Source organism: Elephantulus edwardii, unplaced genomic scaffold (assembly GCF_000299155.1).
Source record: "Elephantulus edwardii isolate Elephantulus edwardi_28Jun2011 unplaced genomic scaffold, EleEdw1.0 scaffold00132, whole genome shotgun sequence".
Lineage (NCBI taxonomy): Eukaryota > Metazoa > Chordata > Mammalia > Macroscelidea > Macroscelididae > Elephantulus > Elephantulus edwardii.
In genome coordinates, this window is record NW_006399882.1 from 1,070,219 (window position 1) to 1,095,399 (window position 25,181).

The 25,181-nt window shown below is 45.0% G+C and overlaps 1 protein-coding gene across 2 annotated transcripts in view; it reads left to right on the plus strand.

The window, feature by feature from the left end:
* PTPRG (protein tyrosine phosphatase, receptor type, G) overlaps window positions 1-25,181 on the plus strand; it is a 924,714-nt gene that overhangs the window by 804,043 nt on the left and 95,490 nt on the right. For both annotated transcript variants that reach the window (XM_006893832.1, XM_006893833.1), the window contains exons 10-12: window positions 943-1,051; window positions 5,081-5,130; window positions 7,431-8,202. In XM_006893832.1, the coding sequence (XP_006893894.1) occupies window positions 943-1,051; window positions 5,081-5,130; window positions 7,431-8,202 (931 nt within the window). The remainder of the gene's footprint in view (window positions 1-942; window positions 1,052-5,080; window positions 5,131-7,430; window positions 8,203-25,181) is intronic.

Below are 25,181 nucleotides of genomic sequence, written 5' to 3' on the forward strand. Positions count from 1 at the left end.
TTCACTTCTAGTTAATAATACTAGCACTGCCAAGGTGCAGGCAAGGCTTTTCAACTGCCAGACGAGAGACAGAGGAGGTTGTGTGATTGATATTGGAAATGCGGCTTGGTTCTGGAGATTCCATACACTTAAATCCTGGAGTGCATCTTGGACACAGGATGGCAGTTGCTAAGGTCCAGGCATTGTACAAGTCCTGCAGGCCTTCTGAGCAGAAAGGAGGCTGCTGTGTTGTAATCGTGCCTCCTGCCTTGAACACATGCATGTTGAGCACAGATCCCAGGCAGGTTGGTCCTGCACCTGTTTCCTGCCAGAGAAGCCCTGATCCTTGGGGAGCAGAGACAGGGTCAGCCATTGCTGGGGCCCCAGGCCTGGTTCTAGGGTGCAAGGTGTGCACCAGCCTTCAGAACCCACTCACTGTCTCAGTTTCTCATGCTGCTGGAGATGAAATGTCAAAAGTGGGTGGTTTTAAAGAAAAGGTAATTATGTTTTCACTGTCCCGGCCACCGCTCTACAGGCAAGCTCTCCCTTGTCAGTTCTGGGGGAGTCTTTGGCCTTCCGCTCCCCAGCGCCCTGGGTTCCTTGGTGACATCCAGGTGGCATCTGTCTTCCCTCATTTGTTCTTGCTCATCTCTGTGTTCTGCGAGGAAGATGCGACCCTCTGCTTCTGGAAAGGCTGCAGCCTTGGGGCAGTCAGGATGCTTATGAGTCAGAATTGACTCCGGGTTTTGGTTTATCCCTGTCTGTGTCTGTCCTGCTCTTATTTCACTCAAGAGTGATGAAATTTAGGACCTATTCTATACTGAGAGGGTTTCACTGGCATAACAAAGAAAATCCTATTCCCAAACTGTGGTCGCATCCACACGTCTGGTGGTCAGGATTTCAACTCATGGTGGGCTGACACGGTTCAGTCTCTGACACTTCCCTTGCTTTCTTCTCCCGCAGAAAGCCACCATTAGCCATGTCTCACCTGATAGTCTTTACCTCTTCCGAGTCCAGGCGGTGTGCCGGAATGACATGCGCAGTGACTTCAGCCAGACGATGCTCTTTCAAGGTGAGGCCGATCCCCTTTCCCTCCAGAAGGGGGCGCCCTGAGCCTCCCGCCTATACATGCTTGGTTTTGTTTGTTTGTGGGGGGTTTTTTGCATAGATACCTAGCAAGAGATTATGTTAATGAAGAAGGAACAAATAATGAAAGGAGGGTGAGAATGGATAGACAACTCCAATATTATAATCACTGCCACCTGAAGTCGTCCCTTAACTTCTCAAAGTTCTGGTTGCCCAGTGCCCACTATGAAAAATGATGACATATTAGTGATAGCAAGAATGTGAAGTTCTTGTAGGATTATACAGGATAATGTCTTGTTAAGTCACTAGCATAGTATCTGGAACTGAGTGTAAACATCTTCTAAGTGTTAATTTTAACAAAACCAATAAAATATGATGAATCCAGAATAACAGACTGTCCATCCAAGATCCCCACTCAAGAGCCCTCCTAGCTTTCCAAGTCTGCAGTGAGTATATAAATATCCTTTGCTAATGTTCACATTGATCTCATCCTTCCATTTCAGCTAATTGAAGTGAGCATAGCTGCCTGATTTTCATAACTAAATCCCGCTCGCTGTGCCCACCTGTGCCTTGCAAGGACCAACCCCTTGCCCTGTGCTGGGGTAGCCGCTGGACCAAGGCTGGGTCTGCGCTGCAGAGGGGAGAGAGAAAGGAGGGTCGGGGGGTGGGGCTGGAACTCCAGCAATATAAATCATGCTTAGGTCTCCCAGATGCTCCGCTCCGGCCAGGAGTCTAGCGTCTGCAGAACTGCCTTTGCAGATTAATAGGCCCCAAGCTCCCTGGCTTCTGCATGGACTTTGAAAAATTAAATGTTTGTAATGTAATGTAATTCAAAAAAGGCCTTGTCAGCTATAAATTCAAAGCACGAAATATTTAAAAGGTCTGATCCCAGTGACTTGGGGAGGCCTGCCAGTGTCTCCTTTGTCTGGGACTCTCTGTTCAGAGATACATTTACTTGTTTCCTATATTTATATCATCTCTGGAAATTGATTGAGCCGAATAGACCATCTACCTCCTGCTAGAATGGGCACTGCTGGTGGGCATGTAAAAAATCCATTCTTATCCAGGTAAGCTAGCTGAATTTATGGCAAGCCACAAACGTGTTAATATTCAAAGTTATAAAATTAGCCAACTTGTTGAGACAGAAACTACCAACTGAAAGGCTTAAGGAATATCATGGAAGCTTGTTGGGAATATTCCAGTTTCTCAGTAATAACTTTTCCAGCTGGTTTGGGAGAAGGAAGGAGCTCCCAAACATGGAATATTTGTCTTTTGTGGCAAATACTACAATAATTATGTTTATTTACCCAGATCCACCATGGAACAAGTAGTCAAGAACAGTGTTTTGCACTGGACAAATTGGCTGCCAGAGACCTCTTTTGAGTGTTAAAAAGCAAAGATGTTATTTTATGGACTTTAGTGTACTTGACCCGAGCCATGGTATTTTCAATGGCCTCATATGCTTGTGAAAGTGAGAAAATGAATAAGAAATATCAAAGAAGAATTGATACCTTTGAATCAGAGTGTTGGCAGAGAATATTGACTATGCTGTGGACTCACAGAGGAACACACAGAAGAAGGGCAGCCAGAGTGCTCCTTAGAAGACCTGATCTCACATGCTTTGAACATGTTATCAAAAGAAGCCAGTACTTGGCGAAGGAAGTCATGCTTGTTTAACACATTGCTGCAAATGACGGCAAATGTGTTTCTAAGCACAGTCGTCAGTTTTTAAAGTGTGCAGCAACGTGTTTAAAGAGATAAAGTGGGTCAGCAAAAGAGAAGTCTTCAAAGAGATGTGTTGACACTTTGGGATCAAATTTAGCAATAATTGAGAGGATGTCACAAGGCCAGTTAGTGCTTGCTTCTATGTAGGAAACATCTTCTATGTATGCTTGTATGTAGGGTCTCTGTAAATCTGAACCAATAAAATAGCATTTAAAAACAAAAAGGGTTATATATAACATGATGGTAATATGTTATTAATAGCCATGATTATGACATCGTCAAACTATAACTGTATTGTTTACATTATTACAGCAAGTACTCAGAGTAGTACTATAATTACAAGCAGTATATGTGGAACAGCTCACAGTCATGGAGCTTTGTCACATAAAGTCTTCCCTCTGCATCTGATTTCTAATCTTATAATGTTGGTCTTCTTGTACAGACGAGAAATAAAGTTCAGAGAGGTTGAGCAACTTGCCAAAGCCCACTCGGCTAGTAGCAGAGTCCTGTTTTCTGAGTCTAAAGCCCACTCATTTATTACCCAGTAGCAGACTGTCTGAAAGAGCAAATGCTAATCACATATTCAAGTCTTTAGCAAAAGGATGAAAAGAGTGATTGCTCATTGTCTACAAAGTCTTTGTGCAGTTTTCAACAATCACGGAGAATAAGGATTCCAGCATTTTCTTTTTGTGCCACTGACCCATTTGGCAGATGCTGAAGTCAACAGATCTTTTTCTCAAAATGGGTTTAACCCTTTTTGTGGCCCAGGGATGTAGTATCCTTCTAGCTGGTCTTCCTCCTCACAGGTTCAAGTGGAAAACTCTATCCCACTCCTTAGATGTGCTGCCATCTGGTGTGTGACTGTGTAACTGCATGAGTCTGAAGAAATTGGCCACTCATCATACCAATCACCGCACCAGATGGAAACGCCTCAACATACGTGTTCCCACCAATTGTGTACAAATCACATTACCTCGGGGTTGTTTTTTTCATTTCATTCAAAAGGCTCTTCATTACTAAAAACACATGTTTAAAAATTCAAAGCAGAAAAGAATTCTATTTTGAATGGGCTAGATAAATAACTTCCATGGGGAAGGAAACCAATTGTATTCTAAAACAGTTGTCAAAATATTTTAACCAAACATTTCTATGATGTATTCCTGTATGCACTTTTTAACTAAAGTACGAAATGACAAGTGGGAGGATTATCAACTCCTGTGCATTTGAAGTGGGAATTCACATAAAAAGCTACACACTCTTCACAGACTTAACCAGAAAGGGTCTATAGAAGCTTCTCAACCACCATGGCTGGCGCTGACCCAGGTGGAGGTCCTATACGATTCATGAAAAGCAGACACACTGGTGGAGAGGTGATTTAGTTTGCTGGCCTGAATTAGAGCCCTTTTTCAAAAGGCAGGTAAAGCAGGCCTCCGGGGGACCCTTTTTCCTCCCTTGACAAAGGAAGGTGGGTATACCTGTCTGAGGCAGTGAAGTATTGATCCTCAAGCAGCTCAGTTGTGAGAGGCTACATTGAGTCCCTGGAGAAAACCTCCTACTTCCTATCCCTTATTTGACCTAGAAGCTGAGTGCTTGTATTGATTCTGGGTGTCTCTTCCACATTGCGCTCTTCACACAGTTTGCTCAGAGCTCTGGTTGTGTAGTCTGTAGGGAGCTGACCCCAAGGTGTCACTTGCTTGGTGGTGAGAATCCCCCAGTGGCTAGGAGGGAGAACAATGGGCAGTCACCTCCAGTGTCATTTACAGCCTTTAGAAAACCTGCTGGCGGGTCGGCTATGACTTGATCCCCACTCCCAAGCAAAGGCTTGAGCTGAAAGTAGACATGGGACAGGGAACAACATACAGAGAATGAGCCACAGTGGACACTGGAGACACGTTCTGCCTGAAAGGGGGCGCCAGACACCCAGCCCCAGCCCAGCATTGCCCTGCAGGAAGGAAAGCCCAGAATTGGCAGATAAATGATTTTCACAATAAACAGAGAAGCGAGATTCTTAGATGAAGACTAATGTTTACCTTGTTGGTAGTGAACTCCATTTAAAAGAGAAAATATGCAGGCCACTTGCCATTTCTGGCTTAGGTTTGAAACCGTAGTTGGTACATGTGTACTTAGCATTTGGTAATTAGCATGTTTTACTAATTTTTTAGTGCTGTTTATACACGGGAAGCAGGTTTTTAGTTTATATAGCACTGCTCTTCTCTGAGATTACCACAGAGAAACTTGGTGTATTTTATTTTCAGTTGTTTACTTACAGTGTAATTTCTTTGTTTCATAGCTAATACTACTCGAATTTTCCAAGGGACCAGAATTGTTAAAACTGGAGTGGTAAGTATAAAATAATAATTGCTTTGTCATGGCTAATTGTTAATTTACCTGTAGTTAAAACTGTCACCACGAGGTGGTAGTATGATGTTGTTAAACTGTGACGAGATTTACCAACAATACACAAAACATTGCATTGTTTACTCCTTATGACTCAGTATGTTATATAAACAAACAAGGCAATGGAGAAAAAAACCATGGGCCAATATTGTCTCATTTTGTCAAGGTAAGAATTCCTTTTACTCCCACAGATTTGTTGTGGTTTTTTTGTTGGGTTTTTTTTTTTTTTTTTCATTATCTGTGGAATCATTTGATGCAAGAATTCAAAGTGGTTTAATCTGTTCTGAGCCCCTAACTTGACATATGTTAAAATTAAAAGATTGTCTGTTACCAGAAGCTATGTGGATTTCCCAATTTCTAGAGACTGACTTAATATCCTGACCTCCCTATTTCTAGTACAACTGGTGACCATAATGCTAATCACAGGGCTGTGGTCACAGTAACAGCCTGATTTTACTGAATGCTTCCTTGGCTTCAGGTACAAATTACTGTATTTACCCATTATAGCAATAAGGTCACTGTTATTGTTAACCCCACTGTATTGAAGGGGAGACTGAGGCTCAGTGACTGAAAGCCCTGTGCCCAGTTTGACACACAGATGAAGCAAATGAATTCTAAACTCAGACACACAAAGACTTCTCTGCATCTCAGTGCTCCCTTTGAGGTGACATTTGGCCTTTTAAACTTAGATTCTAAACTAGATTCTAACTTAGCATTTGCTAACTTGGTCATCCTCAAACCATTCTCAAAGTAAAGCAGTTATAAGATCTAAATGGCTCCTAGTATGGATTTGAGTTGGAAAGATGAAAGGATGTAGTTTGAAATTCTGTACACGTGAGTTGTGATAGCTGAGCTGGTAACTCAGAAGAATTCTTATTTTCCTACCATACCATTTATGAATATGTCAAATGCGATAATGGTTACTCAAGGTGGACAGTATTTGGTGGAGCTCCCCGATTAAAACAAGCCTGGAAGCAGGAGTGGCATCCACTTGCAAAATAGCTTGCCTCCAGAAGTTCCGTGAACTTGGAGAAGCAATGAAAGTTATATAGATGTTCAGATCTTTCATTCTTAGGATCACTTTGAGCCGTCTACAACTCGACGGCACCTAACAACAACAACCCTTTATGAATGAAATCCCAGTGGAAGGAGGATTTGAAAGTGTGGATGTAGGCAGCCTTCCTCAGCCCCTACCCAACACTACCCCCAGGGGGTGGCCTGTGTCTTAGTGTCCTCAGCTACAGAAGGCAGATGACGGGTCCTGCTCACCTCCAGGCTAGTGTGGGAAGGCCCAGAATATATGAAAAGCCTGTTGGAACTGGAACCTCTGTAAGAAACCTGCTAGTGGAGTGAGTCTTGGTTGTTTTCCACTAAGAGAAGCAATAGAAAAGCAGTCAGCCTGCCCTGTGTCATGGTCAGAACACTTACGAGAACAATGGCTGGTCCATCGAGTTCCAGTTCTCACGAGTTTCACTGTACTTGGCACATACTGAGTGGGGCTCTTGTTAGTGGCGGTGGTATTACCATCATCCGTGGATTTTTCCAGAAATAAAGCCAGAGACCCTGAAGGTTAGAGGAGCTGTACAGACACAGGAGAACCGTTGCCTGCTCTCCTGAGTGTGCAGAGCTGCCCGACCGTGGCTCCTAGGCCTGCAGCTGGGCCCTGGGCAGGCTGCTCCTCCCCTGCTCTCCTGAACTTGCAGAGCGATCTGACCATGGTTCCTAGGCTGGGCGCTGGGCTGCTCATCCCCTGCATTCATCCACTTTCCCGCCAAGACGGCAGCTTCCAGGACCTGAGCAGACCTGAGAGTTCCAACCACCAGTGCCCGAGATAGATATACAACCTAAGAGCTCCATAAATACCCAGCCCAGAACCTCTTTCATTTTCACTCCAAGAGCTACAGCTGCCCTTGGAGTACTTATCTGACACGTAAGCTAACTTCACTGACTTTTTTGCAGCTTTTTCTCATTTGATCACTGTCAGTGAAAAGTTGGGTCTGATAAACTAGTTAGTATTTCTAGTGTGTTGGGAGTAACTGTAAAGCCACCAGTGGAGCAGACTGTCCTCCCTCGTTCCCTGTGTGTCAGCTCCCCTTCCATGCTTTGGTCAAACTCCGAAAGATGGATGAGTGGAAGCATCTGAGGATGGGAACCAGGACCTCGTTTCAAATCCTCCTTACTGACACGTCTCCCCTTTGTCTTCCTCTGTCCCTTCCGCCGTCTCCCCGGGTGACCCTTTGAAGCCCACAGCGTCTCCTGCCTCTTCTGCTGACATGGCCCCCATCAGCTCGGGCTCTTCCACCTGGACATCCTCTGGCATCCCCTTTTCCTTTGTGTCCATGGCCACCGGGATGGGCCCGTCGTCCAGTGGCAGCCAGGCGACAGTGGCCTCGGTGGTGACCAGCACACTCCTGGCTGGCCTGGGCTTCAGTGGGGGCGGCATCCCGTCCTTCCCCAGCACCGTGTGGCCCACGCGCCTGCCCACAGCTGCCGCGGCCAGCAAACAGGCCGGCCGGCCAGTGCTGGCCACCACGGAGGCCTTGCCTTCTCCGGGGCCCGACGGCGACTCGGCGCCCACCCAGGACAACCAGGGTGCCGAGGACGGGGAGAAGGACGAGAAAAGCGAGAGCGAGGATGGCGAGCGGGAGCACGAGGAGGAGGGGGACAAGGAGGCCGAGAAGAAGGAGAAGAGCGAGGTGACCCGCACTGCCACCAAGGAGCCAAACCAGGCCGAGCCCACTGCCACACCCTCGGCCCCCAACAGGACCGCGGAGGAGGGGGGCCATCAGACTAGACCTGGGCATGAGCGGCACCCCACGGCAGGCCCCACACACCAGCCCGACTCCGGCCCGGGCCTCATCCTGGACTCCGCCACCTCCACCCAAGTGCCAGCCACAGTCACAGAGGAGCCGTCCGCAGGGAGTGAGCCCAGGGGACCCGGGGTGCCGTCCAAGAAGCCCGTGTCCCGGGGGGACCGGTTTTCTGAGGACAGCAGATTCATCACTGTTAATCCAGGTGAGTGACACATGTCCGTGCTCACTTGGGGTCTTGTGCTTTCCCCACTCGGAAAATGAGAGGAGAAACCCAGAAAGGCCAGCTGAGCCTGGCCTCACATACACCCCTGCTGAGGAATGTGTGGGAGCCAGTGGATTGTGTGTCCCCACTCCCCAGTTCATTCTGTTAAGAATAACCTGCTCTTCTCCCTGCTAGAATGAAATCTATTTGCCTCAGAATAACTCTGCTGGGCCTCTTCACCCAGGCAAGGGAGTCCATGAATTGGAGTAGACACTGATTTTTAGACATCCATTCAATAAAAGCACCTTCCTTTATTCAGCCCTTTATTCGTGTGAGCTGGCCTGTTTAGGGTGAGGCTTTGGTGAGGGGCTGAGCCCAGACTGCACAGGCCAGCCCCTGAAATCTCACAGCATAAAGAGGAAGACTGAGAGATGGCAGACAGCAATAGCCAGTTAGAAAAACCACAAAGAAAAAGGATTTGCTGTTGCTGAATCCATTCCAACTCATAGCCAAGTCCTTGTGTATCAGAATTAAGACAGACTAGGGAGGATCTTCATGCGGATGTTTCAGACTCAGATCACCAAGCCTTTCCTCCAAGGGTGGATGGCGGCCTCCAGTCTTTCAGTAAACAGCCAAGCATTTAGGCCTTGACACCAGCCAGGCTCTCTAGAATGAGCCCAGGGAGCTTAGTATCAGGAAAGTCCAACCACAAGTGAGCTACTGAGCTGACTAGTTAGACAGGCAGCAAGCAAGTTACCTGGGTAACTTGCAAGTAAGCTAGATGATTAGCTACCAGACCCTAAACCCGCTGCTGCCAACTGAGTCCAACTCAAGGAGGCCCTCCATCCGGTTTCTGAGGCTGGCTGTCCTTGTAGGAGACCGCCACGTTCCTCCTGCAGAGGAGCTGGTGCATTTGAACTGCCCATCTTTTGATTAGCCGACCAGTATGTTACCAAGTCTGAAAATGAGCTTTCTAAAGTTTAAGACTTTGAAACAGTGAGTGCTAGAAGCAAGGTGCTGACAGAAAGGACATGCGGGAGTCTGTTAACTGACAAAGGTCATGTTGTAGAATGAGCTTTCCCCAGGAAGAAGTGCTATGAATTTCTTCTCTATTTGTAGAGTCTTCCCTATTTGTGGAGGGGTCCTTGTGGCACAGTAGTTAAAGCAGTGGGCTGCTAAATGCAAAGCTGGCTGTTCAAATCCCCTGGCCACTCTGTGAGAGGAGGAGGAGGCAGGCAGCTTCCATGAAGATCTCAGCCTTGGAAACCCCGGGGAGCAGTTCTGCTCCGTAGCCTTAAGGGCATTGGGTTTGAGGTTTTGGTTTTACTTGAGGATATGATCTTTTTTTTTTTGAGGAGGATTTTTTCTTTGTTATGTTAACGAGGCATATCTATGTAGAATAGGCCTTGTGTCAATTAGTTTCCAGATAAAAAGAGCTATTTAGGCTGAGAAGAAAGCAAGCAGGAAGAAGTCATAAATTGACACATGGGTTTGGGATTTTAGACAATAAGCTTTGACATGTGGAGTTGTTGTTGTTGTTGTTGTTGTTGTTATGGGCCGTCGAGTCGCCTGCGACTCATAGCAACCCTATGTACAACAGCCCTAAACTCCGCTCTGTCCTGTGCCAATCGCACTGTCTCTGACACTCCCATCCCAATTATCCCAGTCACTGAATCAATCCACCTCATAGAGGGCCTTCCTCTCCTGCGCTGTCCTTCCACCCTCCCAAGCATGATGTCCCTCTCCAAGGACCAGTCTCTCCTCATAACATGTCTGTAGTGCCATTTATTTTGAACCCTACAGAGTGAAACGGATTGAAGCCCCCTTCTTCTGGTGCCGTCACCATGGTCGTAGCCCAAGACAGACGCTCTGGTGGCACAGTGATTAAAGTTCTCAGTTCCTTCTAGAAAGATTGGGAGTTTGAACCCACCAGCACAGAGAGACAGATGTGGTAAAGTCAGTAAAGGTCACAGCCTGGGAAGACCCAGGGGGCTGTTCTGCTCGGTCCTGAAGGCTGGCTGTGAGTTGGCATGACCTCGATGGCAGGAGGTATGTACCGGCCCAAGAAATTCAGCCCCCCGTCTTCCAGAGCTCCCACATGCTGAGTGAGTGACCAGGTTGGTGAGCCCTGGCCCAAGCCGGTCTGGCCTCTGCTGGGCAGGACCTTGTCTCCATCCCTGGTGACAATCTTGCTGCACCATCGTTTGTTTAGATCTCCCTGGGCCGTCCTGATAGTCTGCAGGGAGCGTGAGGGGTGGCAGTTGTCATGGAGGATTTTCTTAATAAATTCTTCAGTTTGCCAGACAGACTCCAAGATGATGTTTAGCGACAACTTTTATCCCCCTTTTTTGGGGGAGGAGGGTTTGGGGTGGGGTGGGTGTGTGTGTGTGTGTGTGTAAGCTGTTGTGGAGTTTTAAGAGTGAAAAAAAAGCAACTGGTAAATATTTATTTGCTTTTGCACTTGTAAACATTAAAATTCATATAAAGCTGAGATCTCGTATGTTGAGATACACAACTGAGAATAAATTTTCATGTTTTGAATTACGTTCATCCCTAGAGCTGGTGTGGACTAATATTTTGAAATGTAGGTTTCCTGTGGATTTTGCTCAGTTTGAGTACAGTTTTAGGGAAAAGTTCAGGCTGGCCTTCTGTAAGAGCAAGTGAGGGGGTGCAGGATCCACTAGGAAGCTGTTTGAAGCTTCTATATGAACAGTGCTCTTCCTTCTAGGAGATGCTGTGAAAAGGTTGGATGTCTTTCACATGAAGATACTAAAGACGTGTAGAGCCCACTGTGTACCAGGCATTGGGCTAGACTTTGGAAATAGACCATTGATTAAGAAACTCCTCTGTTCTCGTGGGGTTTGCATTTCTAATGAGAGAACTAGAGAATACCTCCGTAAACAGATCAAATGCTTAACTTTAAAAAGTGGTAGGTGTTAGGGTGAGGGAGTGGAACAGGAGAGCATGGAGTGGTCAGAGAATAGTATATGTGGGCAGATGTCTTCATAGTGAAGACAATCCATCGAGGCAGAAACCCATGGAAGAGGATTCGGGCTGCAGAGCAGCGGGTCCAGAGACCATTCCAGTATTTGGAATCAGTCCGCAAGTATCAGAGGGACAGTGTGGCTGGACTGGGAGGAATGATGGGAGAGAGGACAGCAGATCTCAAATATGGATAGACAGCCCAGGAAGGGGCTTCTCAGCCATGCTGAGGATGTGACCATCTGCACCAGGAAACCATTGGTGGCGTTTGAGCAGGGGAGTGATGAATTTCATTAACATTTTCAAAAGATCACTTGATTCTCCTCATGGAGATTGTAAAAGGGAGGCAAGAGCGGCCACAGAAAGGCCACTTAGGACTCACAGATGAGCTTTTGGGCCATGGTGTTAGCTCAAAAACAAGTAGGATAGATTTGCTATCAATTTTTAAAGTAAAGGTTCAGGAGTTTAGCCTGACAAAGGAGTAACTCCCATCTGATCGTAACCATTTCTCTGACCACCTAAACGAAACCTGGTGGCATTCACCTCTTTCCCAGCTCTGTAGGGCCGACTAGGACTGCCACATAGGGTTTCCAGGCTGTAGATCTTGTGGGGAAACCAAGTGACATCCTCTTCTCCTATGGCGTGGCTATTGGGCTTTGAGCACCAAGCTTTCTGTTAGCAACCAGAAGCCACCACAGCTCCTTTCTTTGAACACATGTCTGAAAAATATGGAATTCTCAAGTTGAGAATCCTGACAGCTCAGGAGAGTGGACAGATGAGGGAGCAGGGCATGCCCAAGATGAGCAGGAGGCATTGCAGACTCAGATTCCCAAGGATTTGGAGGGACTTGGTTCCAACTTGAGGAAAATGTATGGAGTAAATAGGAAATCTTGGAGCTTTCCAGTCCCGGGATGATTCATGTCTGTGTGAAGAACAGTGCAGCTGACTGTGTGGCAGCAGAATCTGACCTCCCAGCCCCTCAGGGAGAGGGAGGACTCCCTGTCCACCACAGCAACACAAAGCTGAATCCTGTGAGGTTAGACGTGCCCCAGGCTCCCCCACCTCCCTTTATCAATTCTAATACCAGCTGTCTGGCCAAAGGCTCCTACTGTTCTGCTAGGGTCACTGTTTTCTTGTAATGGCTACACAGAACTCATAGATGATACTTAAAATCATGGGATTCATAGGTAACAATTTAGGTTGGAAACACTCAGGAGGCTGTTGTTCAGTGAGGACAGCCTCTTCTCAGGCACACTAGTGAGCAGGCTTCTGTCTCTGACCTTAAGGTTTTGAACTTGGTCCCTTACAAGTGTTTAAAAGCTCTTAGTTTTGCCATTTATGTGTGTGCCCTCCAACCCCTGCTCCACCAGTAAACCTAGGCAAAGGCTCTGGCTCCATGGAGTGGGGGACCTCAATCACCTCTCTCACACCAGTTCTCTACCATCCCTGTTATTGCTGTGCTGTCATGGTCTTGACATGTCTCATTTAAAAATCTCCAAAGGATGCATTCCACTCTCTGCTTTATCTTTCTTGATAGAAATGAGATTTCTGTTCTTTACTTGTTCATTTTTAAGCCTGATTGGATGACAGAACTGACCAATCCCCTTGTTACTGGTCTGTACACCTTATTTCCGTATTTCCTCTCAAAAGGTGTCGTTTACCTTTCAGCAAGGTATCTAATCCCCTTGCTGCGTCATACATACCTCACCTTTGTATAGTCCTACCCAGACATGTGGAGAAAATGAAAGCCAGTGGTTACAAAAGCCCTATTAGGTAATCCTTAATAGCACAGCACATCTCTAGGTCTTGTTCTCCAAGCTGATAAGAGTCTCTGAAGTTCTAGCCAAGTAGCTTGAAGAATCAAATCAACTCAGTGGCCTCTGTCCCTTAGTCACTGTAAGTCTTCAGACACATAGCTTAGAAATCTGTGTTGAGGGCCCTCTCCTGTAGAGTGAGGTTAGTGATAGCCCTCTGTGTAGATGGTGGGGCAATGAACAGAGCTAAGAATGTTGTGATCATACATCGTTGTTGGAGACAAAGGAATCCTGTCAACAGTGCAATGCCAGCCCAATTTGACACCTATGAGGAGGCTCCAAGTAGCTGTCTCTCTTTCAGTCCCCTGTGGACAAAGGGAGCTGTGGTGACCTAGTGGTTAAGGAGTTGTGCTGTCAACCTAAAGGCAGGTGGTTCAAATCCACAAGCTGCTGCTTTGGAGAAATAAGGGCAAACTCCTCCTGTGTGATTTACTGCCTCTGCAGTCCCACTGGAGGGTCAGCTGTGACTCTAACCTGTGTTCTAAGCTGATGGCATTTAACAATGTGACCATCAAAGAGCTTGCTGAGTCTATAGTCCCCAACTAAAATAATTGTGCCACCAAAGCCACTTTGACTCATAGTGACCCCCTGTCAAATTTTTGAGGCTGCAAATCTTAATGCTTGTGTTTCTCCTGAGGATCTGCCGGTGGATTCCAACCATTGGAAAACAAAGCCTTTTGTTTAACAGTGTAACACACGATAGAGTACATCACCCAGCTCTTAGCATTAAAGGCAGCCTGGAGGGATTCCAGTCCATCCCAACACCACTAAATCAGAGCACCTTACCCTCAGAAGGAAAGTCTACTTCTTCCCAAATCAAAAAAGGGGTGATCTTCTGTCATATTTAAAGACAATTCACACTTAGTGATGATGGTGATTGCTTAATTCAGGGATTGACAACCCCCCCCCTTTTTTTTTTTTGCAAAGGGCTAGAAGCTCAACATTTTCAGCTTTGTAGGACATACTGTCCCTTTTGCAGTTGTTCAGCTCTTCTAAGTAGCATGAAATCAGCCTTAGCAAAAATGTAAATGAATGCATGTGGCTGTGTCCTTTGTGAGCCATGTGATTTGGTATTAAGAGTAAAGCTAACCCAGAGACTGCTCTAATCTGACAGTTTAAATCCGTCCGCAGCTCCAGGGGAGAAAGAGGTGCCATCTCCTCTCATTGCCTTTATAACGGCAAACTCTCAATGAGTAAAGCATCACTCTGAATCAGAGCCAGTGTGGTCCGAGGGGGCATTTGGGATTTTTTTCCCCCAAGGTTCATTTAGAAATGGAAGTGTGCTTATCTAGGATTGTGATGAGTCAAAATTTTTGGTTTATATTCCACCTCAATTCATGATCCCTCAGGCATCCATCTTCTTTCCTCCTCCCTGTCTCTAAAAAAAAAAACCAAACTAAATTGTCATCTCCCAAATATTAGTGGGGGTTTATTTTAAAGACTTTTGCAGCGCATTTGTTTCAATTTCTTGCACGCTTATCTTTTTTCTTCTGCACTAAGCAAAAGCTATAGTAAGCAGTAGTTTTAGTCAATATTTAGTCACTTTGCATCTCTTTGAAAAAAGAAAGGTAATGTTTAAAGCTAGAAACGATGTTATATTTTTACACTTTTTTCTGAAAAGCTTGTTTAAGTTCCTTTGATAGTCGATAACATTTTTCGATTCTATGAGATGAGTCTTTATGCTTAATCTTGGGAAAGGAGGAGATAGTTCTCTTGCAAGAGAAGTGGCAAACTCAAGTGTTTACAAAAGTCAGAAAGGTGTTATAAATGAGAGAAAAATGTGAGTCTCACAGAGGGGAGTAGTGCAGGCTGCAGCCAGGCAGAGAACTGATATTCTTGCTAAAAAGGGGCTGCCCTAGCTAGAGAGAATACGTGGTATACTATTGCCCTAAGTTTTAAGTGCATTCACATTATTAAATAAATTTTTCTTTTGGCATTTGCTGAATCCTATAACCTTGGAAACTGAGGCTTATGTTTAAGGTCATGTAACACAAAGTAAAGATAAGGCTTAGATAGATTGACCCCATTGTCCAGGGGCAGGACTCCCAGTTTGGACCCTTCATCTAAACAGGAAACAGGAGATAATTAAAAAAAAAAACCTTATTGTGATGGGAAAGTCTGCTGTTAGGGACCTCTCCAGGGTACTGAAGAGCAATGGTGTCACTCTGGAGACTAAGGTGTGTCTGATACAGGCTATGGTCTTTGCAATCACTTGTTATGCATCAGAGAGTTGGACAATGACTAGGGAGGATAGAAGGAGAATTGATGCCTTTGAGCTATGGTGCTGGACAAGAGTATTGAATGTACCATGGACTGCCAAGAAAACAAACAGATTCATCCCAGAGAGGGTTAAACCAGGCTGCTCCTTGGAGGCAAGGATTCTGGGGCTTCGTCTGACATACTTTGGACATGTTGTAAGGAGAGACAGGTCCTTGGCGAGGGACATCATGCTTGGTAGGGTAGAGGGACAGCGCAGGAGGGGAAGACCCTCTATGAGGTGGATAGATTCAGTGACTGGGATAATCGGGATGGGTGTGTCAGAGGCAGTGCGATTGGCATAGGATAGAGCAGGGTTTAGGGCTGTTGTACATAGGGTCACTATGAGTCACAAGCAACTCAATAGCACATAACAACAACTCAGTGTTGACTTCAGTGTGTATTTTCTTGACGTACACTGCTTTTCCATTTAAAGAGCTCCAGTGGCACACCACCACTTTGACCATTCATTGGGTGGCTGATGATTCAAACCTGTCTTGGCCCTAGGAGAAGACTTGTGTGCATAAAGACTATATCCAAGAAACCCACACCCCATGGGGAAGTTCTGCATTGTCACCTGGGAGTGTTATGACTCAAGATCAGCTTGCTGGCACCCACAATGAATTTTCCATTTAAGGCAGTGGTTCTCAGCCAGGGCTGGTCTTGTGTCCCTCTGATGGACAATGGAAAATTCTGGAGGCATTTTGGTTGTCACTGGCAGAGTTGCTGCTGGTCACCCAGTGGTGCACAGGACAGCCATCCAAACAGAGGATTGTGTGGCTCAGGTTTCCTGGTGAAATGCTGACATGACTTAGGGTACTAATATAAAGTTACCCTCTCTAGAGAATTTTAATTGCCATGGAGGTAGCTTTGATCCAGGGCAACCTCATGTGGAAACTGCTCCACAGGATTTTCAGTGGCTAATTCTTTTGGAATTGAGGTCGCTCTGGTGGTTTAGTCCATAGGGAGTTGTGCACTTGACTCAAAGATGGTACCTTCTCCTGTGCAAGGTGGACAGTCTTGTCTTGTGCAGTTAATACCACCTGCAAACCCACTTGGAGGGTCAACTATGAGTCAGTTCCAACTCACAGGCATTGAGTTTGAGATTTTTGGGGTTTGGTTGTTTGTGCTTTTGTATTTGTTTTTTTTACTTAGACTACCAGGCCTTTCATTAGAGGCATCTTATGTAGGTAGTTTTGAACCATTGGCCTTTTACTTAGCAAATAACTAACGTTAGCCATTTGTACCATCCAGGAATTTCTAAAACTTGAGGAAAGCAGAGGAAATAATTAAAAACAAAAATAAACAGCAGGAGAGGTACCTGGCCTTAGGGCAGAAACTGTGAATGGTATATCCATTCATGTCTGGAAGTAGCTTCTTCATTAACTGTAGCACATGTCGTTTAAGGTCAGTTACACCAGGCCTGTGTGAGGACTACCAGAAACCACGGCTAGTTTTGCTGGTTGGCTACCTTTTTGGAGAGATGTTTCTTTTTTTAAAAAAAAATATTTTCTTCATTTTTGTGTGTGTACCATCAAATCAGGTCTGACTGGTACAGGAGGAAATTGCCCCTCCTTCTCCAGCAGAGCATCTGGTGGATTTGAACTGTGTACTTCTGGGATTGCAGTGTAGTTTCTTGCCACTAGGCCACCAGAGCTCCCTAGAGATGTTTCTCATATATACATATTTTTATGTGTGTGTGTGTGTGTGTGTGTGTGTGTGTGTGTGTGTGTGTGTATGTGTGTGTCTGTAATCTCCATTACTTTCTCCTGCTCTGGGCTGCCTTTTTTTAATTTTTTTTTTTTGCATGTAATATTATTGTTAGGTGGCATCGAGTCAAGTACCACATGTCAACAACAGATGTGAACCTTGCCCTAACCTGTCCTATCCTCACAATCTCTAATATGCTTGAGCCCGTTGCTACAGCTACCGTGTCACTCTATCTTGTTCAAGAGCTCCCTCTCTTTCCCTGACCCTCCATATTTCCCAAGATGATGTCTTTTTCCAAGGATTAATCTCTCCAGACAACATGCTCAAAGTTTATGAGACAAGGTTTCTCCGTCTTTGCCTCTAAGGAACAGTCTGGTTGTAGTTCCTCCAAGAGAAGCTTGTTTGTTCTTTTGTCAGTTCACAGAATATCCGTTACTCTTCTCCAACACGACAACGGAAGGCATGCATTGAAAAGGATGAGAAAGTCTGCTCTTGGTAAGATCTATATCCTTGGAAACCCAGGAGACGGTCATGATAAGTTGGAATCTATTTGAAGACAGTAGGTTCTTGTCATACAGCTTTCAGAGTCATGGGAAGCAATTGGAAAGACTAAGGCTTGGATAAGGTACAGCTTAGGGTTGAAAGCAGAATTTCCGCTTGCAACACACCTATTGATGTTACCTGAGTATTGATTATGTATCAAAGTAAAATTAAATCATTGACAACGTCAGTTTTTTTCTCCATTTGTCATGATATTGCCTGTTGGTCTGGTCATACGGGCTCTTATTTACTTGATGTTCAAATGTAATCCATGTTGAAGGCTGTAGGTTTTGATCTACTGCAGAAAGTGTTTGATGTCCTCTTCACTTTCTGGATTGTGTCATCTGTGTAACCCAGGTTTTTGATGAGTCTTCTTCCAATTCTGATGCCACATTTTTCTTCATATACTGCAGTTTCTTGAATTTTTTACTCAGCGTACAGATTGAACAGCTCTAGAGAGAAGTTAGAACTCTGACACACCTTTTCCGATTTTAAACAATGCTGCATTCCCTCGTCCTGTTTGAACAGCTGCTTCTTGTTCTATGCATAGGTTTCTCATGATCACAATAAAGGGTTCAGGGATTCCCATTCTTCTCAATGTTATTCATAACTTGTTATGATCCACCAGTGAAAGGTCTTTGCATAGTCAATAAGGCACAAAGAGACATCCTTCAAGCATTCTCTGCTTTCATCTAAGATCTATCAGATATCAACAATGATCTCCTTTGTGCCATGGCCACTTCAGAACATAGCTTGAAATCCTCTGTTAATGTACTATTCTAGCTGCTTTTGAATAATCATCAGCAAGATTTTACTTGCATGTGATATTAATCATATTACTTGATAATTCCCACATTATGTTGCATCACCTTTTTGAGGAAGAGGAACATATAGGAATCTCTTCAGTCAGTTGACCAGGTAGCTGCCTTCCAAATTTTTTGGCATAGACTAGTGTGCACCTGCCTTCAAAGATACATCTGTGTGTTGGATCATGCCTGTTGGAATTCCATCAGTCCTTAGGCCTTATTTTTTTTTTGGCCAGTGCCTTCAGTGCACCTTGCCTGTCTTCATTCACTGCCACTTGTTCTTGATCATATGCTAGTTCCTGAAATTATGGTTCAGAATTGACCAGTTCTTTTTTTATATAGTGATTGTGTAGTCCTTTCATCTTCTTTTAATGATTTCTGGATCATTCAAGACTTTGCCAGTGGAATCTTCAGTATCATAATCTAAGGCTTGAATTTGTTCTTCAGTTCTTTCAGAATAAAAAAAAAAAATCAAGTGTATTTTTCCTTTGGGTTTTCTAACTCCAGCTCTTTACACACTACATTGTAATACTTTGCTTTTTCTTCTTAAACTGCCCTTCGAAATCTGTTTCTCTGTCTTACTTTAGTATTTCTTCTCATTGTTCTGGCCTTTCTGTGTTCTAGTGTGGTCTTTATGACATCTCTTTTGGTCTTTTCTTTTTCCCTTACCTTTGTTATAATCTTTTGCTCTTTTTCTTAATAGATATCCTTGATGTTATCCTCTACATCTGGTCTTCAGTCATTAGAGTTCATTGCCTCAAATCTGTTCTTGAGATGGTTTTTAAATTCAAAAGAACTTGGCTTAATCTTAGTTCTTTTAAGCTAGGTTATATTTTGGTTCTCGTGTACTTTTTTTTTTCTTTTCATTTTTTCTAGCTTCAATTTAAACTTTCACATGAGTAATTGATACTCTGGTCCACTCTCAGTCCCTGGCCTTGTTCTGACTTCTGAGATTGATCTTCTCTATTAATTATTCCCACAGATGTAATCAGTCTGATTCATGCCTAGGCAATCAAGCAAATGAATTACTTATAGACACTCACTGTTTTTTTAATAAGGTATTTGCTATAAATAAATCTCTGATTGTATGAAATTCAGTCTCTAGCCTCATTTCTATTAACAAATCCATGTTCTCCAACTACCAGTCCTCCTTTGTTTCTAAATTTTTTTGTTCTGGTCACTACCTGCATGTTTGATCACTTTTAGACTGTAAAAGTTAGTAAAAGTCCTCAATTTCTTCATCTTTGGCTTTAGTACTTGGTGCATATATCTGAGTAATAGTTGTGTTAGCAGAGCTTCCTTTATGCGTATGGAGAGCATCTTATCACTCACAGCCTTCTATTTCAGGGTGAATTTAGAGAAGTCATTTTTAACTGTGAATATGACACCATTCTTCTTCAATGTGTCGTTCTTGGCATGATTGTTGTTATTAGGTGTCGTCAAGGCAAGAACAACTCATAGTGATCCTATGAGCGATAGGTCCCTGTCTTATCCTGTGGTGGCATCATCATCACTGACACAGCTCAACCCATTGCTGCAGTCGCTCTGTCAGTCCATCTCATTGAAGGCCTTCCTCTCTTTCACGGACCTTTCTAAGAGTAATGTCCATTTCCAGGGACTAGCTCCTCCTAACACGCCCAAAATAGGTGAGGTGAAGCTTTGCCATCCTTGCTTCCTTGGAGAGCACTCCAAGGCATATCTGTTTGTTCTTTTGGTAGTCCATGGGATTCAGCCTGTGACTGATTCAGTGTGGCCAGTGCCACATCTTCTTATTCACCAATGCCTAGGATATCACTCTTTATGCATTCCATTTCATTTTAGACAACTTCTAATTTTCCTAGATAGTTGCTTTGAACATTCCATATTCTAATCATTGATGGATGTTTGCATCTGTTTCTTCTTCTTTTTTCAATGCTTTTCATTCTGAGGCTCTGTACCTCCACTACTATGTCTAACAGTGTTTCTCTGTTACTTAAAGAGTTTTCAGAGACCTGTTATTTCCGAAGTGGAAGGCCAAGGCTGCTTCTTAGTCTGTCTTAATCTGTAAACTCCACTGAAACTTGTCCACCATGAATGATAATTGAAATACTGCTGATAATTGAAATACCAATGACATAGCTTCCAGGATCACAGCCCGCAAGTAACTCCAGGACAGCAAAGTGACTTACAGATGCTATACCCATAAAGTAAACTATAAACAAACAAGCATATGAATATCATAAAACAAACATGCATGGTAATCCTGTTGTTGTGTGCTGTAGAGGTGGAACCAACCCATAGCTGACCCTCCAGAGGGTTTTCAGAGGCAGTTACTCACACAGGAAGAGATTGCCCATCCTTCTCATGCGGAGCAGCTGGTGGCCTCGAACTGTGTGCCTTCAGGATTACAACAGAGCTTCTTGCCACTAGGCCACTAGAGCTCCTTATGTATGTTAATAGTAGAAAAACAAAACTGTTTCACCAGGGACAGTGTGTTGCCAGGCCAGCAGAAGACTGGAGTTGGGTGCCCAGTCAGGATGGCATTTCTTCTCATCTGAGTGGTAACCGAAGCCCTGAGATATGAGCCAGGTATATTATAACCAGGCCTCTTCTGGCTTAGCGTGTGTCAGGGTTGTGCCCCAGGATGGGGTACCCAGCTTGGGGCAGAGTTTCTGCTGGCCTTGGAGGAACCTGGGATAATCTGCTTGGGTGAAGATGGTGTCTTTGCCAGTCCAGGGGACACCTGCAGATAAGATGGCCAGTCAGAGGTGCTTTCTGTAATAAGAACATCACTGTTATCTGACATGTCCAAGTGCAACCATATGTGGCCATGGAGTGTGTCAGGTAGGGGTGCCCAGTAAGAGGGACATGCACAGATCAGAGGAGGTACCCCCACTAATCTGGAGGCTGATTGCTGGCTGAGTGTGGCATAGTCCACAGATTCTAGGAGCAAGCAATGCTCTGAGAGCTGCTGATAGAAGACAGTGTGGGCGTGGCCTGAGGTGGGGCTGGTCTTGGGATGGGGCTGGAGGGTGCACTGCCTACCACTTGGTGAGTAAAGGAGAAGAGGCCCAGACCAGGGTATTTTCAGGTATGTGGCTACTCCAGCTGCCATCCTGTTTCCCCACACTATGAGGACGGCTGTTGAGGATGGCTGGGCTGGGCTGTTTGTGGTTCTGTGTCCTCTTACTTAACCTTTCAATTCCATTTCTTCCTTCAGTTAGCGTTTCATGTACTTTCTCCTCTTTTTAAATTGTGAGTTGAAGAGTTCTGTCCTTCCCTGGTAAGTCTGTCAAGCTCAGGAATCCAACTGCACTGCTCTTGATCAAGGATGCCCAGTATGGCTGGCAGGGTGGACTTAGAAGTTCTCTCAGATTTCCATGTTTGGTTTTTTGTTTTTTAATTTTATTAGTTTTAATGAACATTTACAGAGATTTTGGGTTTTCATTCATTCATTGTTGCACTGTTTTCTCTACCCTCCTCCGCAGTTCGTTCTTCTTCCCCCCCCACCCCCGCGCCTTGAATGTCTGTTTTAATTGTCCAGTTGCTACAGTGCTTGTCAAAGCCAGTTCTGATTAATCTCCTTTGTCTGTGTGTCCTTTGTCATTCCCTGTCACTCCTCCCTGAGAGACACGTCACCCTGATTCATAAGGGAAAGGGGATGGCATATTCTCTTAGCTACTTCCTGCTGAAAAGGGACGCTGTAGGTTTCAGGGTGAAGGTCTTCTCTCACTACTCTAAAGGGCCCCCTTGGCAGTTGTGACATGTGGTTAGAGCTAATACGAGTTCACTTAAAGGGGTTATGCAACCACCAGTGTTGTTTCATTTCCTCCCTTGGAAGTGTCTCCAGCGCGCTCATCTCCAAATCTTAACTTGATGGATTGTGTAGAAAACCAGGCTCACTAAAGACAAAGGAGGTTCCCACAGAGGGTGGAGTTAGGGATTCACATTGCAAAAAAAAAAAGTGATGGCATGCTTGTTATTCAGCAAGACATACCATTGTCCAGGACCACCTGGTGTTGCAATAAAATGCCTGTGGTGATGGTTTGGTAGGTTGAGATGGGTTGTGTTTACGAGACTTGGAATAAAGTTGGGATTTCTCGAAAGCCTTCAAGTTTCCAACACTTCTTCAAAATATACATTACAGATGGTTGTCTGATGGTCTGAGCCCGACTAAGTGAACTCTGCCTGGATGGTGAAGAAGTATTTTATCACAAAGACCCCGGCAATGATGAAATTGGAAACAATTAATGCTGTTACCCAGCACAAACGTGATAATGGGAATACAGTGCAAGGGTCCTGTTGCAGGAAGAGGGATGAATCCGTAACTGACAAAGTATCATTCCCCCGCAGCAGAAGTATAGGCTGCACCAGGGCTCCAGAAAATCAAGGCACATTTTATGACACTAAACAAGTAATTGTCTTCGTTCCAGATGTGAGTGTTTTGTGACAGGTGGTATTACTCAAGAAGCACGCGATCAGGTTGTGTATGATGGGAACAGGCATCAGATTTATGAGTATGCTAATCATCCTTCTCCTTTTTTGTAAAAGGAAAACATCTCATTTTTTCCTCGTCCTGATACAGGCCTCTCGGATCTAAGCTACTTTTTTAGTCTCCTTGTAGCCACAGTTGAGGTTTGACTGTAGTCTCCGAAGTGCTTCTGATGGGCCATCTGATGCATCGCTGCCTGTAGCATTTATAGTACATTGTACTCTGTTTTTATTTGCTTCTACTGGGATGAGAGCCAAGCCAGTAAAAGGCAAACAGCATTAATTCAGTGATGACATATGCCACTGAAAACTGTTTTTCTTTTCTTTTTTTTAAATTTTTTTTTAAATCAGAATGGAGGCACTTTATTCAGATTCGACTGGATACTGAAATAGAAACTGGGAGAGCGAGAGGCAGTGGGGAGGTGGTGAGGCCCTGCCTTCTTCCAGCACCTGCTCTGAGAGGGCTAGTTAGCATTGTATTCCAGTTGCATTTGGAAGGTGGTTCTGAAGTGGGTGTGGTCTGGGGGTCCAGGCTCTGCCCGCCTCCTGTCTTTGTTCCTCTCCCATGCCTCGGTTATGTCTATGTCGTTGGTGGGAAGAATGGGGACCGGTTAATGCTCTCTTCCAATGTTCGTCTTTCTGTGCACACAGGAAGCACATCCCTGAAAAGGCGATGGAAAAAGGTCCATGTTCATCAGTGGACCATGCTGTGTAGGTTCAATAGCAGTGAGGTTAGTTAGTACGTCATCAAGAAAGGAAATCTCTGTGACAATATGCAATGGCGGAATCGTCTTTAGAAATAGCCCCTTCTCTCAAGCCAAGTTAATCAGATTAAGACCGTGACCAGCATTTATTAAACTTTTATTTTTTCATGATGGTCCCTTAGATTCGTTAGGTCGGAATCCCTTTCTGCTCTCATGCAGCAATAGTTAAATGTTCAGTTGCTAACTGAAAAATTGACAGTCTGTCCCTCGAAGCAAACCTGTTGCCGTCAAGTCAATTCCGACTCATCGTGACCCTACAGGATAGAGCAGCACTGCTGGACAGGAGACTGTGTGGGTCTCGGGGTCATGCAGCATGCCCTTTTGTGCTCGGGGTGGCTGCGAGTCACGCAGTTCAACAGCTCCTCACAACCGGGTGGTCTTTACAGAAAGATGGACCTGTAAACTCCGTGCTCGCCAGTTTACACTGAGCCAGGTACCAAGGTGTTAACGTGTTTACCTGCTTCTCTGGTGGAGCCAGTTCACATGGGTTGGTTCGCTGTATCTCTGACGTGATGGGTGACAGGTGAAATTGTCTACTGCAGATGGATGGAAAGGTAAATGATCCGTGCACACCTTCTTCCAGGGAAAGCGGTCCCTGGCTGGGGCTGACTGTCACAGGAGTGACTGGCTGCTGGATTCAAACTTCCACCTTTTTGATTGGCAGCTGTGCATGAACCCCTGGGCCACTGGGGTTCCTTTCCTAAAGCTTGCTGTCTAGGATACCCTGGCGGGCCGTTCTACTCAGTCACGTAGCATCACTCTTGAGTTGGAATTGGCTAGACAATATGGAACAACCAAGAAGGATCCATCAGCAGGGGCAGGGACGTGTTCGAGGGAACTGATCTCGGATGTGAGGATGGGGCTGGTGAGGCATGCCCCGTGTCCCAGAGCTTGCTGGGTGGGATTCAGGCCTCCATGGCCAACCTTCAGCACTTCAGCGGATGTGTTCACTGCTAAATTTATTGTGAATTCCACCACTTACTAAATGTTGGCAGCTAACTCACAATTTTATTCAAACTAGCAGAGGAGTACCAAACCTCCAATCTGTAGGCTGCCAGTTAGCCCAGCAGGAAAACCCACCTGCATAAAGGGGAGATGGTGGTGGGTGGTACGTGATCAACCATGAGGTTCCGTGTTTAGCCTAGGGTCAGGAATTAGTGACCCAGCGAGCAGGCTCTCCTAGACCCTTCTGAAGGAAGCTGGGTAGTGAGTGAAGTTGAGCCCTGTTAAAAGTTGGGAATATCTCATTTTCTTACACTGTCAGCACCAGTGTTTAGTTTGGTTGAAAGGAGAAGAAGAAAATACTTCCTGGATATTTCTGCATCAGACACTGGGATTCATGTTTTACTGATCAAGGCCAGCATCATAAACAGACATCCTTGCTTTGCTTAATGGTCTGCTGGCACCATCTTGAAATTCTTAGTGATTTCTCACCAATTGCCCTGTGTTCTCATTTGGTGTTTATCTCACCATCATCTTGTTGCTGACCTGACTTTGACAGGTTTTCAGAGGGTGTAATTCACATCAGAGGAGACCTACCTGTCTTTCTCCCTTGGAAGAGCTGCCACCAGAACATCCTTCGTTGGGCATTAGCCCTACAGTTTCTGTAGCTGGTCTTGCTTCACGTAAATGTTTTC